Genomic DNA, 19,268 nt, shown 5'->3' on the forward strand with positions numbered 1-19,268 from the left:
TGAGATCCCAGTGAATCCGTGGCACCAGCAACTACAAAAAGTAATTTTATCTCTTCAAATTGAAGCACCAGCGCTAAAACTTGACGGCATCTCCTTTACGACCTGGAAAAAGTGAATTAACAGGCAGCTGTGAATAACTTCATTTCAGCTAGACACTACTTCTTTGAAGTCCTCTGGCATCTTGCTACCCTGGACACCTCCTAGCTGGTAGGAAAACCAACCCTATCTTTCAGAGGCCATCAACAGACAGGTGTGCAGAGACATTTTGTACATGCGCATGGTAGGTCTATCAGTAGCCGACTTCAATCCGGCAAGGGGCCATCTGGAACAGGAGGGGACATGCACACCAGCTAAGGCGGAGGAGCGTCACCCCACTGCTGCAAAGCAGTGAAAGAAAGAACAAATACAATGATATTAACACCCGGTTATTATCATTGTATTTGTTCCTGCTGCACAGTTTGCGGGACCGGGGCTCCTCTGCTCACAGGGCAGGGGAGGAGTGGTTTCCCCTCTGGGGCCGTCCAAAATAGTCATGAGTATTTTACATGTTCTAAATACAGGCTGCCTTACAGCCTGCGTGGAGAACATGCCCAGACCCCCATTCCCTGGCTGAGCCCCGATCCATGGCGCCCATACCAATCACATTGCTGCATTGCAGCGTTGTGATTGCCTTAGGGGATGCAGCCTGGCTGGTTCTTGTTCCGGAGAGGAGCGACTGAGACAACATACAATGTGGGAGAGCCGCGAGAAGGTACGTTTCTTTACTTTTTTTTTACATCACCCCCTCCAACAAATCCCCCACCTGCCCCGCAACTCCCAATCCGGGCCGGCCACTACTGATGCACATTGTGCAACTTTAAGCGTGAATCGTGGGTGCATCTCCTGTGCTGCTGTCCCACCCTTGACGCCATCAGAAGGTCCCTGCTGAAACCAATTCACTTGATGCAGGTGGTGTGCACCTGTCTGGAGGCCTCATCGCTATCCTTCTGTCGAACCGATGTAAGAACTCTATCATCAAGGAACTCTGAGCTCCACTTCAGTACTGAGCTGTCGACCCCAAACCTGCCACCTTTGCTCGTAACAGACCGCTGCACTCAAAAACCCTGAAATGGGAAATCGCATTGTATGGGGTTCTCAGTCCATTTACTGTATGAAGCACTTTTTGACTCATTTTTCCCCAAATACTCTCAACGGGCCACTAAAGGTAGAAATCTTGAAATTGGAATTCGGAATTGCAAGGGGTTTTCAGGCCATGAACTGTATGAAGCAAGTTGCCCCCATTATTGAGGGGGGGACTGGGACATTACTGTCGGTTTTCATAGTTTGTCGTTCTCAGCTTGCTCTCAGGAGACAGCCCAGGGAGAAGCTATCATGTGTATCAAGCAATGTACTCTGCCACGAGCCTACGCAAGCATTTAGTCCAAGGGGTCCCTTTCTGCATGGGTACCGGGGGGCCACTACCATAACCCAAGGGCACTCAGACCTTACTTGGTACCCTTCTCTGTAAACTACATTAACACCCTGCACCACGCACTTTAACCACTCAGCACTTGGCTTTTAACCCCTCCTCTCGTTTCAGTTTTTTTAAACCCAAGAGGCTTTATTAAAACTAATCTTACTCTCTGTTTCATCACGGTACAGACTTTGGGGTTTACAAATATTTTTAATGGCAAAGTAAATATGCATTTTTTGTTTGTTTTTGCAACTCTTGTATTTGGATGGATGCTGTCACTCAACACCGTTTTGTATGTAAATTATGTTTTTTATTAACTAAACAATAACATCTACATTAACATTGGCATTGACATACTCGCATAAAAGTGATTTTGCCCTCATCAGTGAATTTTCTAATATGCAAAATTACATCAGTGTATGTAGTTGTTGGCATTCAGGACAGGACAGCTTCCAAAAAGTAGTCACTACTTATATGTGACTTATATATAGTAGGATTCCTAGCCCATATTCTTTTTTTTATTAATCTTTGAATCCCGAGTAGCTTTATTATCATATATGCACATTTCACCTTTCCATTTCTGCTGCAGTGTGATCACTTTTCCAGGACCATTTTCAATTCTATTGATGACTAAAAATTCTAAACTGGAATGACTCTTTGAATTGCTTATGTAGTATTTGGCTGCTGTCTTTCTTTTGTAGGCGTTACGTTGGATTATTGACTCATAATCTAGCTATTTAGAGGTTTGCAGTGAGTCCACAGTGAACCTCTGTGTGTTGAAACTCGCCCATTGGTTCTTGGTGGCATCCTGCTCGCCCCTGTGTTCTTTAAGATATTTGGACTGATCGCTATGATTAGAACTAGAAAATAAATCATTTCATTTCTCACTTTTAATGCCTCTCTTTTGTGATGGCCTGACAGATGGAACGTGTTCAGAATCATGTCCGGCTGGTTACTTCATAGAAAGCGAAGGGGGGCGCTGCTCGTCCTGCCACCGAACCTGCGCCACGTGCTCCGGAAAGCAAAGCTCCGAATGCCTCACCTGTAGTCACGGCTGGTACTCACACGGACACAGCTGTTCACAGACCTGCATGAAGGGGTAAGGCAACCGCTTCCATGGCATTCGCTTTAGTAAACAAGCAGTGCTTAATTTGAGCCAGTGCTTTCCGGTGCTTGACTCCAGCACTTAATTATCAACACTGGCGCTTGTGAAAAGCTGTAACTAGGTGGTGTGGTCTGGCCAATATAAAGGTGACCACAACAGGTAATTATTAATTTAATGTATACATTAAAAATTGCTATTTCCTGCCGCTCAAGCCATTCTTATAGCTTTGGGGGTCTGAAATAGTCTGGCTTGTCTCTCGTGGGAGGGTGAGGGTCAGTAGTTGTGTTGTTAGTATCATTGGTAGCATGGCAGGAGCAATGTTTGGTGCATGCTTCATTGGCCTCCTGTCAAGAGACCTTGTTTTTTTTTTTTTTTTTACAAATTAAGCACTGTAAACGTGCAACATTTGGTATTGTTATCCACGAAGCCTGTTTCCTCAAATGTATTGCTCAGTTCATCGACGCTGATGTCTCCAACAAATACTGCCATTACCCAAGTTATTGATAAGCAGGGTATAGCAGTTATCCGATTAATGGGTTGTGAAAATTCCACAAAATTACTCCCTATTACTCAAAATGAAATCCTTCATTTAGTGATAATTTTAGCACAAAATGCGTCCTCGCATCAGTTCTTTACGCGAAGATACATTTTGCAGTATTGAATAATGCAAAAACACAAGTCATTCGAGCAACAGCTCCTCGCGTTCTTGCTGTTTGCGTTATTCCCGTGTGCTCGTGGTAAAACTTTGCATGACCAATGCGTAATAATGCTACGTAGTGTAATGGCATAATTTCCGGAATTTCACATAAAAAGTGTAATGCGAAATTCCTGATATTACGCAAATCATACCGGAGTAATTACGGGCCTACTCAAAACAACAAAATAAATAAATATGGGGTCTATTACAAAATATACATTCCAGAGAAATATGATGCTTCGTAGAATGATCGTCATGAAGGGTTGCAGCTATATATATATATTTTTTTACTTTTCATTGACATCTATAAGAAAATAAATGGCAGTCGCATTTATTCAATATAGACAATAATTCAGTTGCAGCTTATCACAGATAAGTAGCTTGCTACCATCACACCACTTTTGCGCTCACTATGCCGCCAACTCTGCAATGCTGATCGGGTTTGAGTCAGTGGGCAAATGTAGCTGAAGGCCCTTATAATGGCACCAATACCCCAAATTGTAATGTGTTTCTTGGGGCAGCATAACGCTTTGTATACTGAAGTTTCAAGAGTCTTACAGTGGCCGACCCGTTTCTGCCACGTGTCCAGAGGTGAGGGTTCCATACTGCATCGGGTCCTTGCAATGCCTCCTTTGCCAGAAACAAACTAGATAACATATAATGATTTAAGTCAACGTCCATAGTGACATTAATGCAAACTTGAGATCTTCTACTAACCTCTATCCCAATACCTCACCCAAGGTATGAGGAACTCTGCCCCAGAAGGGTCTTGTTCTTCATTTTTTGCATTGTCATATCAAGTGGAAGAAATCACCCACTGGATCTTGCATCTGAGGCAGCCAGGTGTCATGCTAATCCTCGTATGAGTCAACGGATACATGTTATTTCCCTTCCACAAATGGATGTAGTGGTAAACTATCATGCCTACAATTGAAACATTTTATGGCACAAATAGATTCAGCATGTTGAAAATCTAAATAGCTCTGACGTTTGATGGTGAGATTAAAAGCTCAGACCTGCAGCTTCACCCGCACTTGGGTAAATGGTTCATGGTTCCAGTTTATTCAAAAAGTCGTTGAGGACCCACCTGAGCTAATCAGACTTACTATGACAACCCCCACACCTGGAATTGTCTGAATGGCACTTCTGGTGGGACAGAAAAGATGTGAAAATCCTCCCAAACTCAGATAGTCAGCTTGTCACCTTCTGTGGACCAGTAAAATGTGACCCATCTATGGGATGCCTCTGTTGTTCTTGCTTTGCCTTTTGGAGTGCTGTGCAGGGTTTGGTGACCTGGCAGTTAGTGCTGTACTATTCCTATTGCAGCAGAACCAAGCCTGATTTTCATATGGCTTGCATCTGCCTAACTGTTTATTTAAAAAATATGCACTACTATTCACAGCATGCATATCTGTGTGCCGTAATGAAATCTCTTCGTTACCAACCTCAGGTTTTGTTTTATCTATTGCGATTGCCTTCTTTTATTTTTTCTAATGCTCTTATTTTGATATTTAATGCTTCTAGGTTTTGTTTCTTATTCCTTATTTTTAAGTATGTTTCATGTATTCTTCTTCCACTGAATTAGTTGGTTTAAAATTAGGATATGGTTTATGAAAATGGTATGTTGCATCTGCGTTAACTAACATAGTGTGCTTGGTTTAGAGTTGGATGGTGTTGGAAATTCCTTTAATTTTTGTAGCAATGCTGAAACTAGAGGAGAATCTGCTCTCTGAATGTCCTCCACCACACTCCTCCTGTAGTGGAGGGAATTCCCCAAGTGGATTCTGCTCACGATTTATTACACCCTCCAGAGGTTAGAGAATTTTCTGTTACTACCTACCCTAGCTCATACCTTAAGGCTCATATTTTTTAATGTTTGTGCAGGCACACATTCAATACAACTTCAATTCTTTATGTGCACACAGGGGGGCCTATGAAATGGTAAGTAAATGGACGCTATGTTTTGCATCCAGTCATGCGAGCAACCACTCATATGCAAATATATAATTCTGTAAACCCAAGAGAGTCTCTTAATGACTCTCTTGGAGTGATTAGGAGACTCCCAACTAGGGTATATAAAAAAACATTAATTACCAGGTCAAATCAAATCCAAGCTCTGTGGACGAGCAAAAGCGCACAATTTTCACTCGAGCAATGATTGTGTATTCATTCGCAACCCACAAGCATGCAGATTCCTGTAAGCAGCTTTATGGGCACTGGACATTTTGGATAACCCCCACCCCTCACCCTCCCCACTCACTGTAACATTGATTTCCCACAGAGTTTGTCCTGTTGGAGACTGCCAGCTAGGCACATAGAACAGACTACATTAGGGACCTTCAAATGACATCCGAACTGTACTTTAAGGGTAAGGAATTATCAGTGAATTGTCCAACGATATTATGGGAGGCCTACAAACTTGCCATGAAAGGTATTTGTTATTAAAATCAATAGGGCAGCAGAGATTTAAGAAATAGACATACCAGAAAATAGAAGAGGAGATCATCTGCATTAGAAAGGCTCCAGGTCAATACGCCTGACAAAGGACGAGGTGGGCAACTGCAGGTAAAGCGAGAATCATATAAGAGGTTACTAGCAAACACAGCTCGTGCATAATACCTCAGCACTCAAAGAAAGATGTATGAGGTGAGGAATTAAACGGGGAAATTGCTGGCATGGCTAAGCATGAAAGAGTGGGGGCAAGAGACCTATTCACACCATCAAGACAGAAGAGGGAGGCCAGTTAAGAGGCAGCCAGGAAGTGTCAGATGCATATATAAATCATGTCAGCACATTTTATGATCCCAATTTGATTTGTACTGAAGAAGACATTAAAGGATTTTTGTTGGAATTCATGGCGACGTAACTGATGACAGAACAAAGGGTGAATTTGGGCAAGGAGAACCCATTTGATGAAGTGGCGTTGGCCATCACACAACTCAACCAAGCAAGACTCTGAGGACAAATGACTTGGCAATAATGTTTTAGAAAATACTAATGAGCACGGTTGCAGGCCCATGCTGAACAGACTCTTTGCGTCTAGAGACGGGAACATATTGCTAGAGCCCTCATTACGGCAACAACAGATCTGATCATAGGGCCTAAGGTATAATAGACTGTTCATCATCTTCTCCCATTTATCTGCCAAATAGTGAAAATAATATATTCACAAATCTATTAGCTAAAATAATAGCGAATATCATCCTCCCAATAATCTCCTTATTGAGCCACCCTGATCAGTCTGGTTTCACACCTCATAGATTGAGACCAGATTCAACGTACAAAGAGTACATAATAATGTCTCTTACTTAGAAAGGGTTAGTGACCCAATAGTGGTAGTGTTGTTAGATGCAAGTAAAGCTTGTACCCCAATAGAATGCATGCTTATGATCTCAGTTCTGTGAAGAATCAGATTTGGAATACATTTCTTGTCCTGAATCAAAGTCTTGTACAACACCATGCTGGCAAAGGTAAGAGTTAATGGGACTTAATTGACCCAGGATGTTTGAATTACAAAGGAGGGCCAGGTAGGGTTGCCTCCTGTCTCCGCTATTGTTAGCGCTCCCATAGAGCCGCTGGAAGAGTAGATTTTCAGAGAGGACCTTACTTGGGGTGGAAATGGTGGAATACTTTGGATGAATTATATTTGTAAAAGAAAACGAACACTAGAGAAAGCTCATAGAAGCCTAACATGTTTATTGTCAAATAGCTAGCAAGCAAGTATTCTAGGCGCAGATTACCATTTCAGCAGACCAGCGCTTCTCTCCTGGTCAGTTGGAGCATATAATATTAATTTCCATACATTTTCGTGCTGCATTTATACACTTGTTCTCAATGCAACTGAATGGCAAAAGTGAAACTACAATAGACACTAATGAGCAGGTGCCGGACTCTTCTCATAGGAAGAATGCCAGAAAAACTTGAATGCAATACAGTAAATTAGAGTAGACGGGTTTACTTCACTAAACTGCAGTAATCGCTTTGTTGTAACACCTTGAGAACAGGTTTACTAGAATATTGAAGCAGGACCAAGACTGATTTGCATAAGACTGGCTTTAATCTGAGGTGGCATTTGGGTAAGAGAATGGTGGGTTAGCATGCGACCCCAAGCGATTGCCAGTGGTTAGACTTATTTCAAGTGTCTGACAATCTCTTTCAGCCAGGATGCAGACTCGGGTAATAGCAACAAGCTCAGCAACCTGGGCAGATCTCACGTTAGGCAGGTGGCGGCTTTCAACAGTTTCATATACAGTACTCACAGCGTAACCTGCAGCCAGTTCACCTCCATCATTTCTAAGGCATGATCCATCCAACTATTGGTTCATAATTTCGTATGGGTGCTTTTGTAAGATTAATGCAGGGCTTTGTTACATGCTCAGTTAGCATACGACAATCAAGAGGTTCTCTGTTCTCACTGGTAGGCCGAGGTTAGGGGTGGGTTTCAGATTAAGGTGATGTGTGAGGTGGACAACAACACAATTTTATATCAACCTGGCAGTGGAAAGATGCTGTATTTTGATAGTGAAGAAAATAACAACAAGAGAGTGGGGAACAGCGAAAATCAGGGTGAAAAACAATACAATATTTGCAGATGCTTCAACAACATGGGCAGCAACAGCTGCAGACCTGAGGCATGGAGAAAGCCCTGCCCCTGCAGGCTCAAGGGCAGAAGAATTTTGTGGCGGGCTTTTTCTGATCCCGATTATTTTGTACCAGCACCCCAAAGGCAATCCATCAGGGTCATGACTATACAGAGTACATGGTTTTGCATAATCAGGGAGTTTGAGAGCTTTTGCTGGGGCACGAGCTTCCTTTATCTCTACAAATGCATGTTCAGCCTCTCTATACCACTGCAAGGGTTCAGGGGTGTCCTTTTTAACATAATTCTGTAGGGCCTTTGCCAAACCAGCGCACCCAATGATCCACTGTCTGCAGTATCCAGTCACACCCAAGAAAGGTCATACTTAGAGGATGGTTACTGACGGAGGTAACAAACAAATGGCTTGAATCCATTCTGAGGATAAGTGCTGCTTTCCGTCAGAGATCTCATGACCCATATAATGAAACTGGGGAATGAAAAACTGCAGTTTCTCCTCTGAAGCCCTATGTTCCTTCTTAGCCAGATCACTGACAATGTAGCCTGAGTCAATTTTGCAGTGATCTAGTCAAGAATCACAAAAGATTAAAAGATGCCTATATTCACCACCAAATAGGTGCCTTCACTTAGAGAAGAGCAGTTTTTGAAAAGAGTTGATCTTGTTTTACAAACATTGACTATCAGTGATTTTCCTAGGTACATCCTGATGCTTAGTCATAGGCTGAAATAAAAGTAGAATCCATGTTTGTGCACGAAATATCACTTTGCATTCCTGAGAACATGACCCAAAATATGTCTTTACCCGCTAAAGGCCTTTTGCAGCATTGCTCAGGGGTAGATGGCAATTTGATTATAGTGATGACGTAGACTGCTCGACAGTCACATACAATGCTACCAGCGAAGTATCTAAAACAATTGCAAGCTAGGAAGTGGAGAGAATCAGGCCCATACACTGTAGGCTCATCAGTACATTCATGTTGACCGTAAATATTATTTGGGCGTTACCATATTTTAGTCTGTAATAAATATAGAGTCAAGAAACAGGATCCATTTATTGTGTGACCATTGTTTGGTGTCAATTTGACCTGGAGCTGGATGAGAAAGACCTGTGATCTAAAGGCTGGACGTTTTGGGCACAGATACAATTGTCAAAAGTAGGATTGCCTTGAAGATGTAATAATTTATATGTGCAAAAAACCATTGTGAGTCTCCCCAATTAAAAAAAAACATTGGGTGCTCTGAAAGATGTCATAAGGGGCCAGTTAATTGTGTTAATTTGACAATAATAAATTGCTTAGAACAAAAGAAACTCTACATTGAGTTAAACAACCCTTGACTGAATACTGTAAAACTAGCAGTAACATACGGAGTTTCAGAAACACAGAAACATTAGGGCAAAATGCACCCACTAATAAAGAATAAGACTGTCTGGACACAGCTGAGATTAATAGTTATGCTAGAAACAATCAAATAAACGCGCTACTAGCACACTATAAGAATAAAGAATAGCAGTTCATACATACATGCTCAGAAAATTCAGTCATGTAGAAAAAGTCAAAACAACAAATAAAAAACTCAATGAATACATGCAATTCTGCAAAAACATGTATGCAGTTTAATAAAGAGTCTCAACATTCCACATCAAAATGATCTCAGACCATATGAGTTACCCTCATTTTGCCAAGGAACAAAAAGGACAGGTAAATCAATCTTTCTAGCAAGAGGAACTGTTTTTCTGGATTAGAACCTTCAAAGAGAACAAAGTCCCAATACATAAGTCTAAATATGCATACCTAAATGTCTTCAGTTCTAAGTTAATCAATTCATTGTGTTTAATATCTTGGGTCTGTCTCTAACAACATGACAGTAGTTCATCCATTCTAATACATTATCCCAGGAAGAGCCCTTAAGTGTGTGCAGGGCTATAGAGTTTTCCTAGGATAGGCATAGGAAACTATTGAGAAAGATCAAATGTTATTGAGTAGGTATTTGGCTGTATATTTTTGGTTACGATTTTGGATCCCATGGGCTTCAGACTTAGATTAAAGAGGTGGATCACAGTCAAAAATGATTTAACCGACCTCCAGAATGAATTTTTACTAATGGACTCCTTTCCAAACCAGATGATCCACAGGGGTGCCTCTTCAAGCATATCCTCTGCCGCCATTTGCTCTCTGTATGGAGCCCTTTGCATTCCCATGAATTCCATTTAAGGAATACAATTAATTATATTTGGTAAACACTCAAAAGATGTTTTAGCACATTTTTCCTTCCAAGCCTATTACCTTGTCTTCTTGAGTTGGATAGAAAAATATTAAAATCTTAGTTTCAAAAACAAATTTCTCAAATTGGAACTTCAAAGAATCTTGATCCCAGGAGTTTAGATGAAATGCCTGAAAAGATCCTTTCACTCCAACTGGATGCATAAATACTTTAGAAATGTTGCTTTTAACATTGCAAAAAACCTTTAAGATATCACTTTAACTGATTACCCATATGCCCTTCAGGGATAAACAGAAGATTGATGACATCGGGCGGAGTTGAGATTTTTTTTTAATAAGTAGGATAGATGTATTTGAGATGAATGAGCTCCTTAGGCCCCTGTATTTTTCTCAAGCCCTTCCTGTGTATGTGCTTAATAGTAAAAAAAAAGCACTTAATATAAATATATTACCATAAGACCTTGGGGGTCTCACAGGCCAAAAAAATACACACATTTTCACTAAGTACAGCAGAGTGCTCGCAGTTCTCCTTCATCTCAGTTGACATTGAGCGGCAAAACCACTCACTCCATGAGTGATGCAGAAGACCTATGCCTGTGAAGGACAAGTGAACTGTAAATCTGGGACAATAGTTGACCTTTAATCACATAGGTTTATGGGTTTCCTTGTGAATCATGCCATCCCTGACCTTGGCAAAAGAGATGCACTTGCCAATGCCTACCCTTCATCTCTCAGTGCCTCCCACCAGTACACATGGTCTCTTCCTTAATAGATTATCAGACCTATTGGTTTATGCAATAATTTGTGCTGTTCTTCTTGTTTTCAGGTATTATGCAGACAACTCAACCGCACAGTGCAAGAGCTGCCACATTAGCTGCAAAGAATGTCTGGGCGCGAAGGCCACGGAGTGCCTCACCTGCCACAGTGGTTCTTTCCTAATGAAACATGAGGGGCGGTGCTACCGATCATGCCCAGATCACTACTATGAGGATATGTTGACCCACACATGTGCCAGATGCCACCCGACCTGCAATACATGCGATGGTGAGAGAGCATGCATGTGTATATATTCATGTAATTGTTATGTAAAATGTGAACCCACTCTACATTTCACTCTCTCATGCAATGCTTTGTTTTCATTTTAGGCTAAGGATTTTTTTTAATTAGCCAAGTCTGGGTAGGGGGATCCACTCTATAATACACGTTCTCAAATATATGAAAAAAGAGAGTTAGAGAACTGAGGGACTGATTAGAAACGTCGTTTGTGCACCAAATAGTGATTTGCATGCCAAATTCTGTCTGTGACACAAAATCCCCGACTGCAATCGTGTTTACGAATGGAGGCCATGGGTTAGGGGTTAATGTGGATATTCTGTGGGGGGTGCACCTAAACGTACTGATCACCACATCTTCGGCTGGGTATTTAGGGCAAAAGGGCACCGTCCCCATGCCTCGAACCGAACCGTACATCATACTTTTGTTTCCAAAATGTGCCGGCGCTGTGCTTTCTGGAGCTTCTAACCCTGGCTCTGTGCGAGTGTCAGGCCAAAGCAGTCCCTTTGGAAAGGCACATGCGCTTCTGCGCTTGTCCTGACATCATAGTTTTGCGGGGCTTACCTGACTTCAGCCCTGGTCTTTGCCCTGCAACGCTGTAAGCCTCCTGTGACTCACTGCAGCTTCACTGATTGAATGGGTTCCCCCTGCTGTCTGTCAATCAGCGAGAGTGCACCACACCCACTTCCAAACTCATCACAGGGTGAGATGGAATAAGCAAGCCTCCATTGCCCCCGCCTCATCCTGGGAGAAACTGGAAAGTGTGTGAGGTGCACATGTGGCTGGCTGGCGTAAATTGGCATCTGTTGCACACGTGCCTCAATGAGTGCGAGCAGCAGAGGAGTTTGGCGCCAAAGGATGCCGCCAATTAGTGTCTGAGGCAAGTTTGGTCACCCAAGGATACAAGGGTAGTGGGGATGTTAATGAAATGGATTTAATTGACACTCTCACCATAGCAAAAAGCCCAGGAAGTATGGCAGTCAGAAAAAAACACTCAGTAATATGCGTTTATATTCAGTAATAGTAATTGGGATACAAGTCCCAGAAAGCTAAGTTGATATCTGGTTTTTTTATGAGCTACTCTTGCATGGACTTGAAAAAAAAGTCCAGAGCAATGTGAAAAGAGGTAAAGAGATGAGGAATAAGTAAAAAACATAGAGGGAAATGAGAGATGACGAGAAACTCATAAAATAGACAACTTCTGTGTGTGAGCTGGGCTTGCAGACTACCACAGCATATCATACAAATCACATTTTTCTGCTGTTAGTGATTGGGTCAGGGGAATGCCCCCAAACAGGTCATACAGCTTGAGCAGCCCTTTAAAGTGCAATTGCCCAGTGTTGGAGAGGCACTGCCAGACAGGCTAACTGGAAAAGCCAGTATGGGCCACTTTTTGGTACAGTGACCTTTAACAGAACCAAAAAAAAAAAAAAAGAAAAACAGGCGACACTAGTAATTCCAGTCTGGCAGTGGTAGGCCAGTGCGACACTGTAATCACCCTACGCTTTCATTTGAATTCTGGCCACAATCAACACAATAATTTGGGAATCGTAGATGTTTCTTTGGTTTTGGTTTTGATTAGAGCAGGGCATCGCTATACATGACTGCACCTGTGGTAACTGCATCTGTGTAGTTGATTGCAAAGAGTTTCTGTGCAGATTGCAGTTTGATAAGTCTGAAGAACACTTCAATCTGAAAGATAATGCATCCAACCTGTCTGTAGATCCAAAGGTCTGCCCCATTATAATATGAGGCCTAGACACTGGTGCCAGGGTCAAGACTTCATATTATGAGGCCTAGACACTGATGCCAGGGTCAAGACTTCATATTATGAGGCTAGACACTGGTGCCAGGGTTAAGACTTCATATTATGAGGCCTAGACACTGGTGCCAGGGTCAAGACTTCATATTATGAGGCCTAGACACTGGTGCCAGGGTCAAGACTTCCTATTATGAGGCCTAGACACTGGTGCCAGGGTCAAGACTTCATAATATGAGGCCTAGACACTGGTGCCAGGGACAAGACTTCATAATATGAGGCCTAGACACTGGTGCCAGGGACACGACATTATACAATGAGGCTTAGACTAGTGCCAGGGACAATATTTCATATTATGAGGCCTAGTCTGGTGCCAGGGACAATACTTCATATTATGAGGCCTAGACTGGTGCCAGGGACAATACTTCATAATATGAGGCCTAGACACTGATACCTAGCTGTCGCATCCCTCAAACCCACAGAGGACACAGGACACTGGTAGGGTATTTTATGTCTTCTTTATTCTTTGTTCTGCATGCGCAGCTGGCCACATGTACGTCTGCTTCCTATCCCCTCTGTCCTGTGAATGCCCGTTCCCACATCCTCCTGACCGGATGTGGTGTCCGGTTCCCCCCTGCCCTTTATGTTCATGGCAGGGTCCTAGTGCCCTTCCCCAGGTCACTACACTAGCTAAGAAGCGAACAATATCTGGCGGTCAAGGACAAACAAGGAGGTCTAGCATCGCTAGATTAGAGACTAAAGACAGTAGGAAGTTGCAAACAAGTCTTTTCAGCCTAAGCTCCAGGATCCGGAACAAGTTCCCCTCCGACATCAGAACAGCACCAACTCTCCTACTTTTCAGGAAGAATCTTATAACTCACTTCCTCAAGGAAAACCACTGATAACACTGACTTCTTATAACTTATCTGGCTCTACCAACTCCCTCTGTCGCCTCTTCCCATTTATCCCACCTGGGGCTTGCGCCCTCTATTGGTCTCCATTTCTGGTCAGCTAGGTTCGCACTTTAGATATGCCAAAACCGAGATACATACATGCAGGACTGCACACATTGATTCTGATATGATTAATAATCCGTTCCAAAAAGGAGTTCGAGGCTGCCCTCTCACTCACAGAAATGCATCTATTTTCAAACTTCTAATGTTGGAAACTAATGATCAGCAGGATGTTAAAAGCTGAGCAACCAACTTCTGAAAATATGGCACATGTATTGCTGAATATCCCAATAGGATTTTTCTCTAAATGCAAAATTCCATACATGTAATACAATTGTAGGTACCATTTTCTATTATGGCATCCATTCAGTACTAATGTATTGTTTAGTTTCTCTAGTATAAACATTGCCATGGTGTAAAATAAATCTAACACCTGCTTGGTTAAGCCTTAAAGATGATGACTCTTATTTGCTTATTTGTTTTCTAAGGAAGAGGAGCGCTTTCCTGCACATCCTGTGTCTGGAGTTATAAACTTGAATCTCAGAGCTGCATTTCACTCTGCATGGCAGGAGAGTACCTGATTGAAGAGGTAAAATTGATAGGGATAGAGTATCTGTGTAGAGCTGTGTATAGTATGCACTAACAAATACTTGTTTTGTTTTCTTTGACATTATTATTTTGCTTTTTCTTATGATCTTCACAATGTTTGCTGTTATGTTTAGTCCATAGATTCTTGGATATTTGTGTTTCCTGATGACATTATAAAGACCTGTATGGTGGCCCCCCGCCTGATAGGTCAGCACGGATGCCAGTGGTGTAACGCAAAGTGATGGGATCCCCCGCAGAATAGGAAGAAAGGCCTGAGTCTACCATACCTTACAGATATTCCTTTAACCTAGGCTGAATAGGGCCCTGATTGGTTTGAGGCTTCCTGCACGATTACCCCTCCCCCCACCGCCATATCCTCCCCTACCCCCAGCGCCTCAAATACATTCTCAAACCAAAAGTTTCTTTTAAGAAAAACAAAAAAGCAATGCCCACGACTTGTAGCCATTTTAATCCCTGCGAGCCCAGGCCATTGACTAATGTCCTTGCCCTGCCAGCATGCCTCGCCTGATGGCACCCACTGGGGAAATTCAGTGGCTGTCACCCTGCCTTAAGAAGCAAACTAGGGCCTTCACTGTCACCTGGAGTGATGGTTCACAGTCAAGCACTGGAGAGGCTGGAAGTATCTGAGGCTCTGCTGTCAGAAATCCCGCAGTTACCCCACTTCCAAAGGAGCTGGTCTAATATGGGTGCAAATGCCATTTTTAACAGATTTTTACATAAAAAATACAGACAGAAACCCATTTATTTTCCTGTCTGTATTTCTTTTTAAATGTGGATAAAAACGGAAATTGGGTTGTTTTTTAAGTGATTCTAAATGTTGCCAGTCATGGCTGCCAAAAGTGTATCTGTGCGGATTGACAGGCAAGGGTGTTTTAAAAAAAAGAGAGGAATTTTAGTAAAGTTGCTTAAACAGCAGTAGATATGCACAAGGTTGAGACTGATATGCACATGTTGTCATATCAGTGCGTTGATTTATCATCTCTAGGTTTTCATATCATTGAACTCTCTCAGGCATATAAGCATGAGTGAACATTCATTGGTCAAATCCATGTGGAAATATACTAGTTTCAGCTCCATTGTTTAACAAAACCTAAAATGAATATGGATAAATACAGATAAAATTAGCAAAAAAATAAATATAGATAAATACAGACAGAAAAGTAAAAAAAAATCCATAAAACCGGGAGCACTATTTATAATCTAGTCTAATCTAGAAATGAGGATTGGTAGAATATTCAACCCAATCAGCTTTTTTATTATCTGTGCTATTCGACTAGCTAAACAACTTTGCCTTTAACAGGTGCATGGGATCCTGGGTGTCGTGATTGGCAGTAGTGTAAGAACCAAGAACACCACTAACCTTATCCTGTGGCCAAGCAGAGACGATATCTGACGCTAAGTCCCTTATTTCCTCACAACACGAAACCCAGCAGAGAATATAAACTACTCTGTCAGACTCCGCGCCCCAGAGGAAAAAAGGGAAAGAGGATGAAGGTGTGTTCCCTCCTTTTCTCGCAGGGACTTGCTTTACTCTCTGGGCTGGGTCTAGTATACCTTCAAGGCTGTAGGTGGGATGACAAAACACACAATTACTCATATACTCCTTGACCCCTATTCACTATATTGGGCAGTGCTTTCCTTCACTCACCAGGATTCCTCTATTCCCTTCCTTTAGAACATCAGAATAAACCCAGTCTTCTTTTTCTGTGATGCCAAAATCAGAAACTCCAATAAATGCAGGTTCAGGAGGCTAATACCAAAACACGTGTCTCTCCACAGTACTAGTCTCTTTCACATAAGGCACTTCTCTTTTCTTCTTGCTTCCTAGTATTGTTATTCCCACAATACTGGAACTAAAATTACCCACAACCAGATGCAGTGTCTCTGGCACAAAGAGTTAATGGAGGTTCCCTGAGAAAATGCAGAATGTCTCGTAGAACAAAGAACAGGCGGTTTACTTTCTTTTCCCAGTACCGGCTTCTGTCCACAAAAAGAACCTCTCTATTTAAGGAAAGCGTTTTTCCATGAACGCGTCCGGAATCCGGTCGCGTTATTGAAATTGACACGCTTTAGCTTTTCTCGCGGATAGAATAAAAGCGGCTCGCGCCTTACTCTAACACCGCGGCTACAATCACTAATACGAGGAAACAATGTATCCAAAGTTCGCTGTTCACCATGCAGGAACATAGGAAAGGCGCGCCCGCGCTTTCCTCACAAAAACAACAGAATGGGTTTACGATACCAGCTGGTCTGCAATCACTCGTAACCCAAGACAAACAGGCTTCCTGAAAGCGATATTCTTCACGCTGGGATCCGGCGGGGAACACCCTCCGCCCTTCCTAGAATCCAACAAGTTAATTGACAAGCACCTTCCCCTTGGAAAGGAAGTGCTTATGTCCCACAAGGAAATCCCAGGGCAGTCTGGGACTTGTAGTTAACATAACTCTTCCCGTTTTCTCTGCATATCTGGAATTCCGCCCTCGGGATTTCAAAATCGCCACAGAACCCCCTCTCGAGGACTGCCGTCCCGGCGGTCGTCCAGGCTTCCCAGGATACTTTTCATGAAATTGAGCGACCAACTCAGGACAATTCAGATTGGCCAAAGGCTCCCACGTTCTCTCTTCAGGTCCGTAACCCTTCCACCCAACCAAGTATTGGATCCTACCCCTAACCATCCGGGAGTCAAGGATAGCCTGCACCTCATATTCCTCCTGCCCATCAATGTCAAAAGGAAGTGGCCGATCCAGTATTCTCGCACCAGCAGGACAAGGAAGGAGGAGGGAAACATGAAATACAGGGTGTATTTTCCAGGAATCAGGGAGGGACAACCTCATAGCTACAGGGTTAATAACCTCCACTATGCTGCAAGGCCCCACATACTTAGGTTTCAGCTTGTTTTCCCCTTTCAAATGTATGTGCCTAGTGGAAAGCCATACCCTGTCTCCCACCCCATAATCAGGTGCTGGTGATCTCTTCCTATCAGCAAAGCGTTTCTGGGAAGACTGAGCACTCGCCAAGCTGTTACGTGCTGCCACCAACACCGCCTTGAGATGGGCGTGATGTTCATGAATGCTGGGTACAGGGGAATGCACGGGCACCTCAAAGGGAAGTGCATTAGGATGATATCCATACAAACAAAAGAAAGGAGAGCAACCCAAGGTGGAGTGAATGGCATTATTATATGCAAACTCAGTCATCCAAATTAACATAGTCCAGTCCATATCATTTTGCAGAGCAAAGCAGCGAAGATACTGTTCCAACGTCTGGTTCAGACGTTCCGTTTTGCCATCAGTCTGGGGGTGATAGGAGGAAGAGAGTCGAGCATCGACGTCCATGGTCTTACAAAGAGCCTTCCAGAATCGGGAAGTAAATTGAGTTCCTCTATCCGTAATGAGCACGCAAGGAATGCCATGCGCTCGAACGATATGTTGCAGAAACACCTGCGCCAGTTCAGCTGAAGTAGGAAGACTCGTCAACGGAATGAAATGACCCATCTTTGTTAAATGGTCGACGACCACTAGGATCACGGTCTTATCGTTACAGGGTGGCATTTCAACTATGAAGTCCATAGATAATGTGTGCCAGGGTTTAGGAGGAACAGGCAGAGGCCTCAGAAGTCCCATGGGTTTGACATGGACGGATTTCCCTTGCATGCAAACAGCACAGTTTGTGATATACTGTCTCACATCGTCTCTAAGGTTGGACCACCAGAACTCACGTTCCACACCAACAATGGTCTTGTAGATCCCCAAATGGCCTCCTAAGGGGGAGTCGTGTATCCATTTCAAGACTTGTAGCTGTAAGATCTCAGTGGGGACATAGATAGCAGACCCATGGTAGGCAAGATCATCTTTTTCCATTCGATGTTCCGGATCTTCTTGTATCCATGCTTGTACATCCAACTCTGCAAGAGCTACTCGCACTTCGTCCAAAAAGTCCTGTGTAGCCAACAAGGCTATTGAGGATAGGCGACCACTTGTTTCTTTCAGGATTAGTGGGGGTTCCTCAGCGGTTCCTGCACTTTGGTCTTCAGTTTCACCTATGCGAGACAGGGCGTCCGCTTTACCATTCTGTGGCCCAGGTCTATACCTGATCACAAAATCATAATCTGAGAAGAATAATGTCCATCTCAATTGCCGAGGCGTAAGCGCCTTCGCGGTTTTCAAGAATAGAAGATTTCGATGGTCTGTGTAGATTTCAACCGTGTGAACAGCTCCCAATAGGTAGTGACGCCATTCCTCACATGCCCTTTTTATTGCCAGGAGTTCTTTATCAGAGATGGAATAGTTAATCTCGCAAGGCGTAAGTTTCTTGGAGAAAAAGGCAACAGGATGCAATTGACCAGTGTCAGGATGGCGTTGTGAAAGAATACCCCCGATTGCATATTGTGAAGCATCCGTTTCCAGCACAAAGGGTATTTGAGGATCCGGATGGCGAAGGTTGGGCGCTCGGGTAAACTGATCTTTCAAGAACTGGAAGGAGATGGCAGCTTCCTGGTTCCATACAAACGGAGTATTTTTTCTCAACAAGCTGGAGATTGGATGGATTATCTTTGAGAAATCCTTGATAAACCGTCTATAATAATTGGCAAAGCCAAGGAAACTCTGAACGGATTTAACATTTTGAGGCGTACTCCATCCGATGATCGCCTCGATCTTACTAGAATCCATTTGAAATCCATTTGCATTGATGACATATCCAAGGAATGCAACCTCCGTGACATGAAACAGGCATTTTTCAAGCTTGGCATACAAGGAATGATGCTGCAATTTCCTGAGAACGATCTTCACATGCTCCACATGTTCAGGAAGTGTAGAGGA

The 19,268-nt window shown here is 43.0% G+C and overlaps 1 protein-coding gene across 1 annotated transcript in view; it reads left to right on the forward strand.

Moving 5' to 3' along the window:
- Positions 1-19,268, forward strand: part of LOC147662686 (proprotein convertase subtilisin/kexin type 5-like) — a 199,576-nt gene that overhangs the window by 158,232 nt on the left and 22,076 nt on the right. Inside the window, exons 10-12 of the mRNA XM_086950976.1 lie at positions 2,375-2,552; positions 10,901-11,118; positions 14,328-14,428. Of these exons, the coding sequence (XP_086807102.1) occupies positions 2,375-2,552; positions 10,901-11,118; positions 14,328-14,428 (497 nt within the window). The remainder of the gene's footprint in view (positions 1-2,374; positions 2,553-10,900; positions 11,119-14,327; positions 14,429-19,268) is intronic.

This window comes from Lissotriton vulgaris, unplaced genomic scaffold (genome assembly GCF_964263255.1).
Source record: "Lissotriton vulgaris unplaced genomic scaffold, aLisVul1.2 SCAFFOLD_720, whole genome shotgun sequence".
NCBI classification, from domain to species: Eukaryota; Metazoa; Chordata; class Amphibia; order Caudata; family Salamandridae; genus Lissotriton; species Lissotriton vulgaris.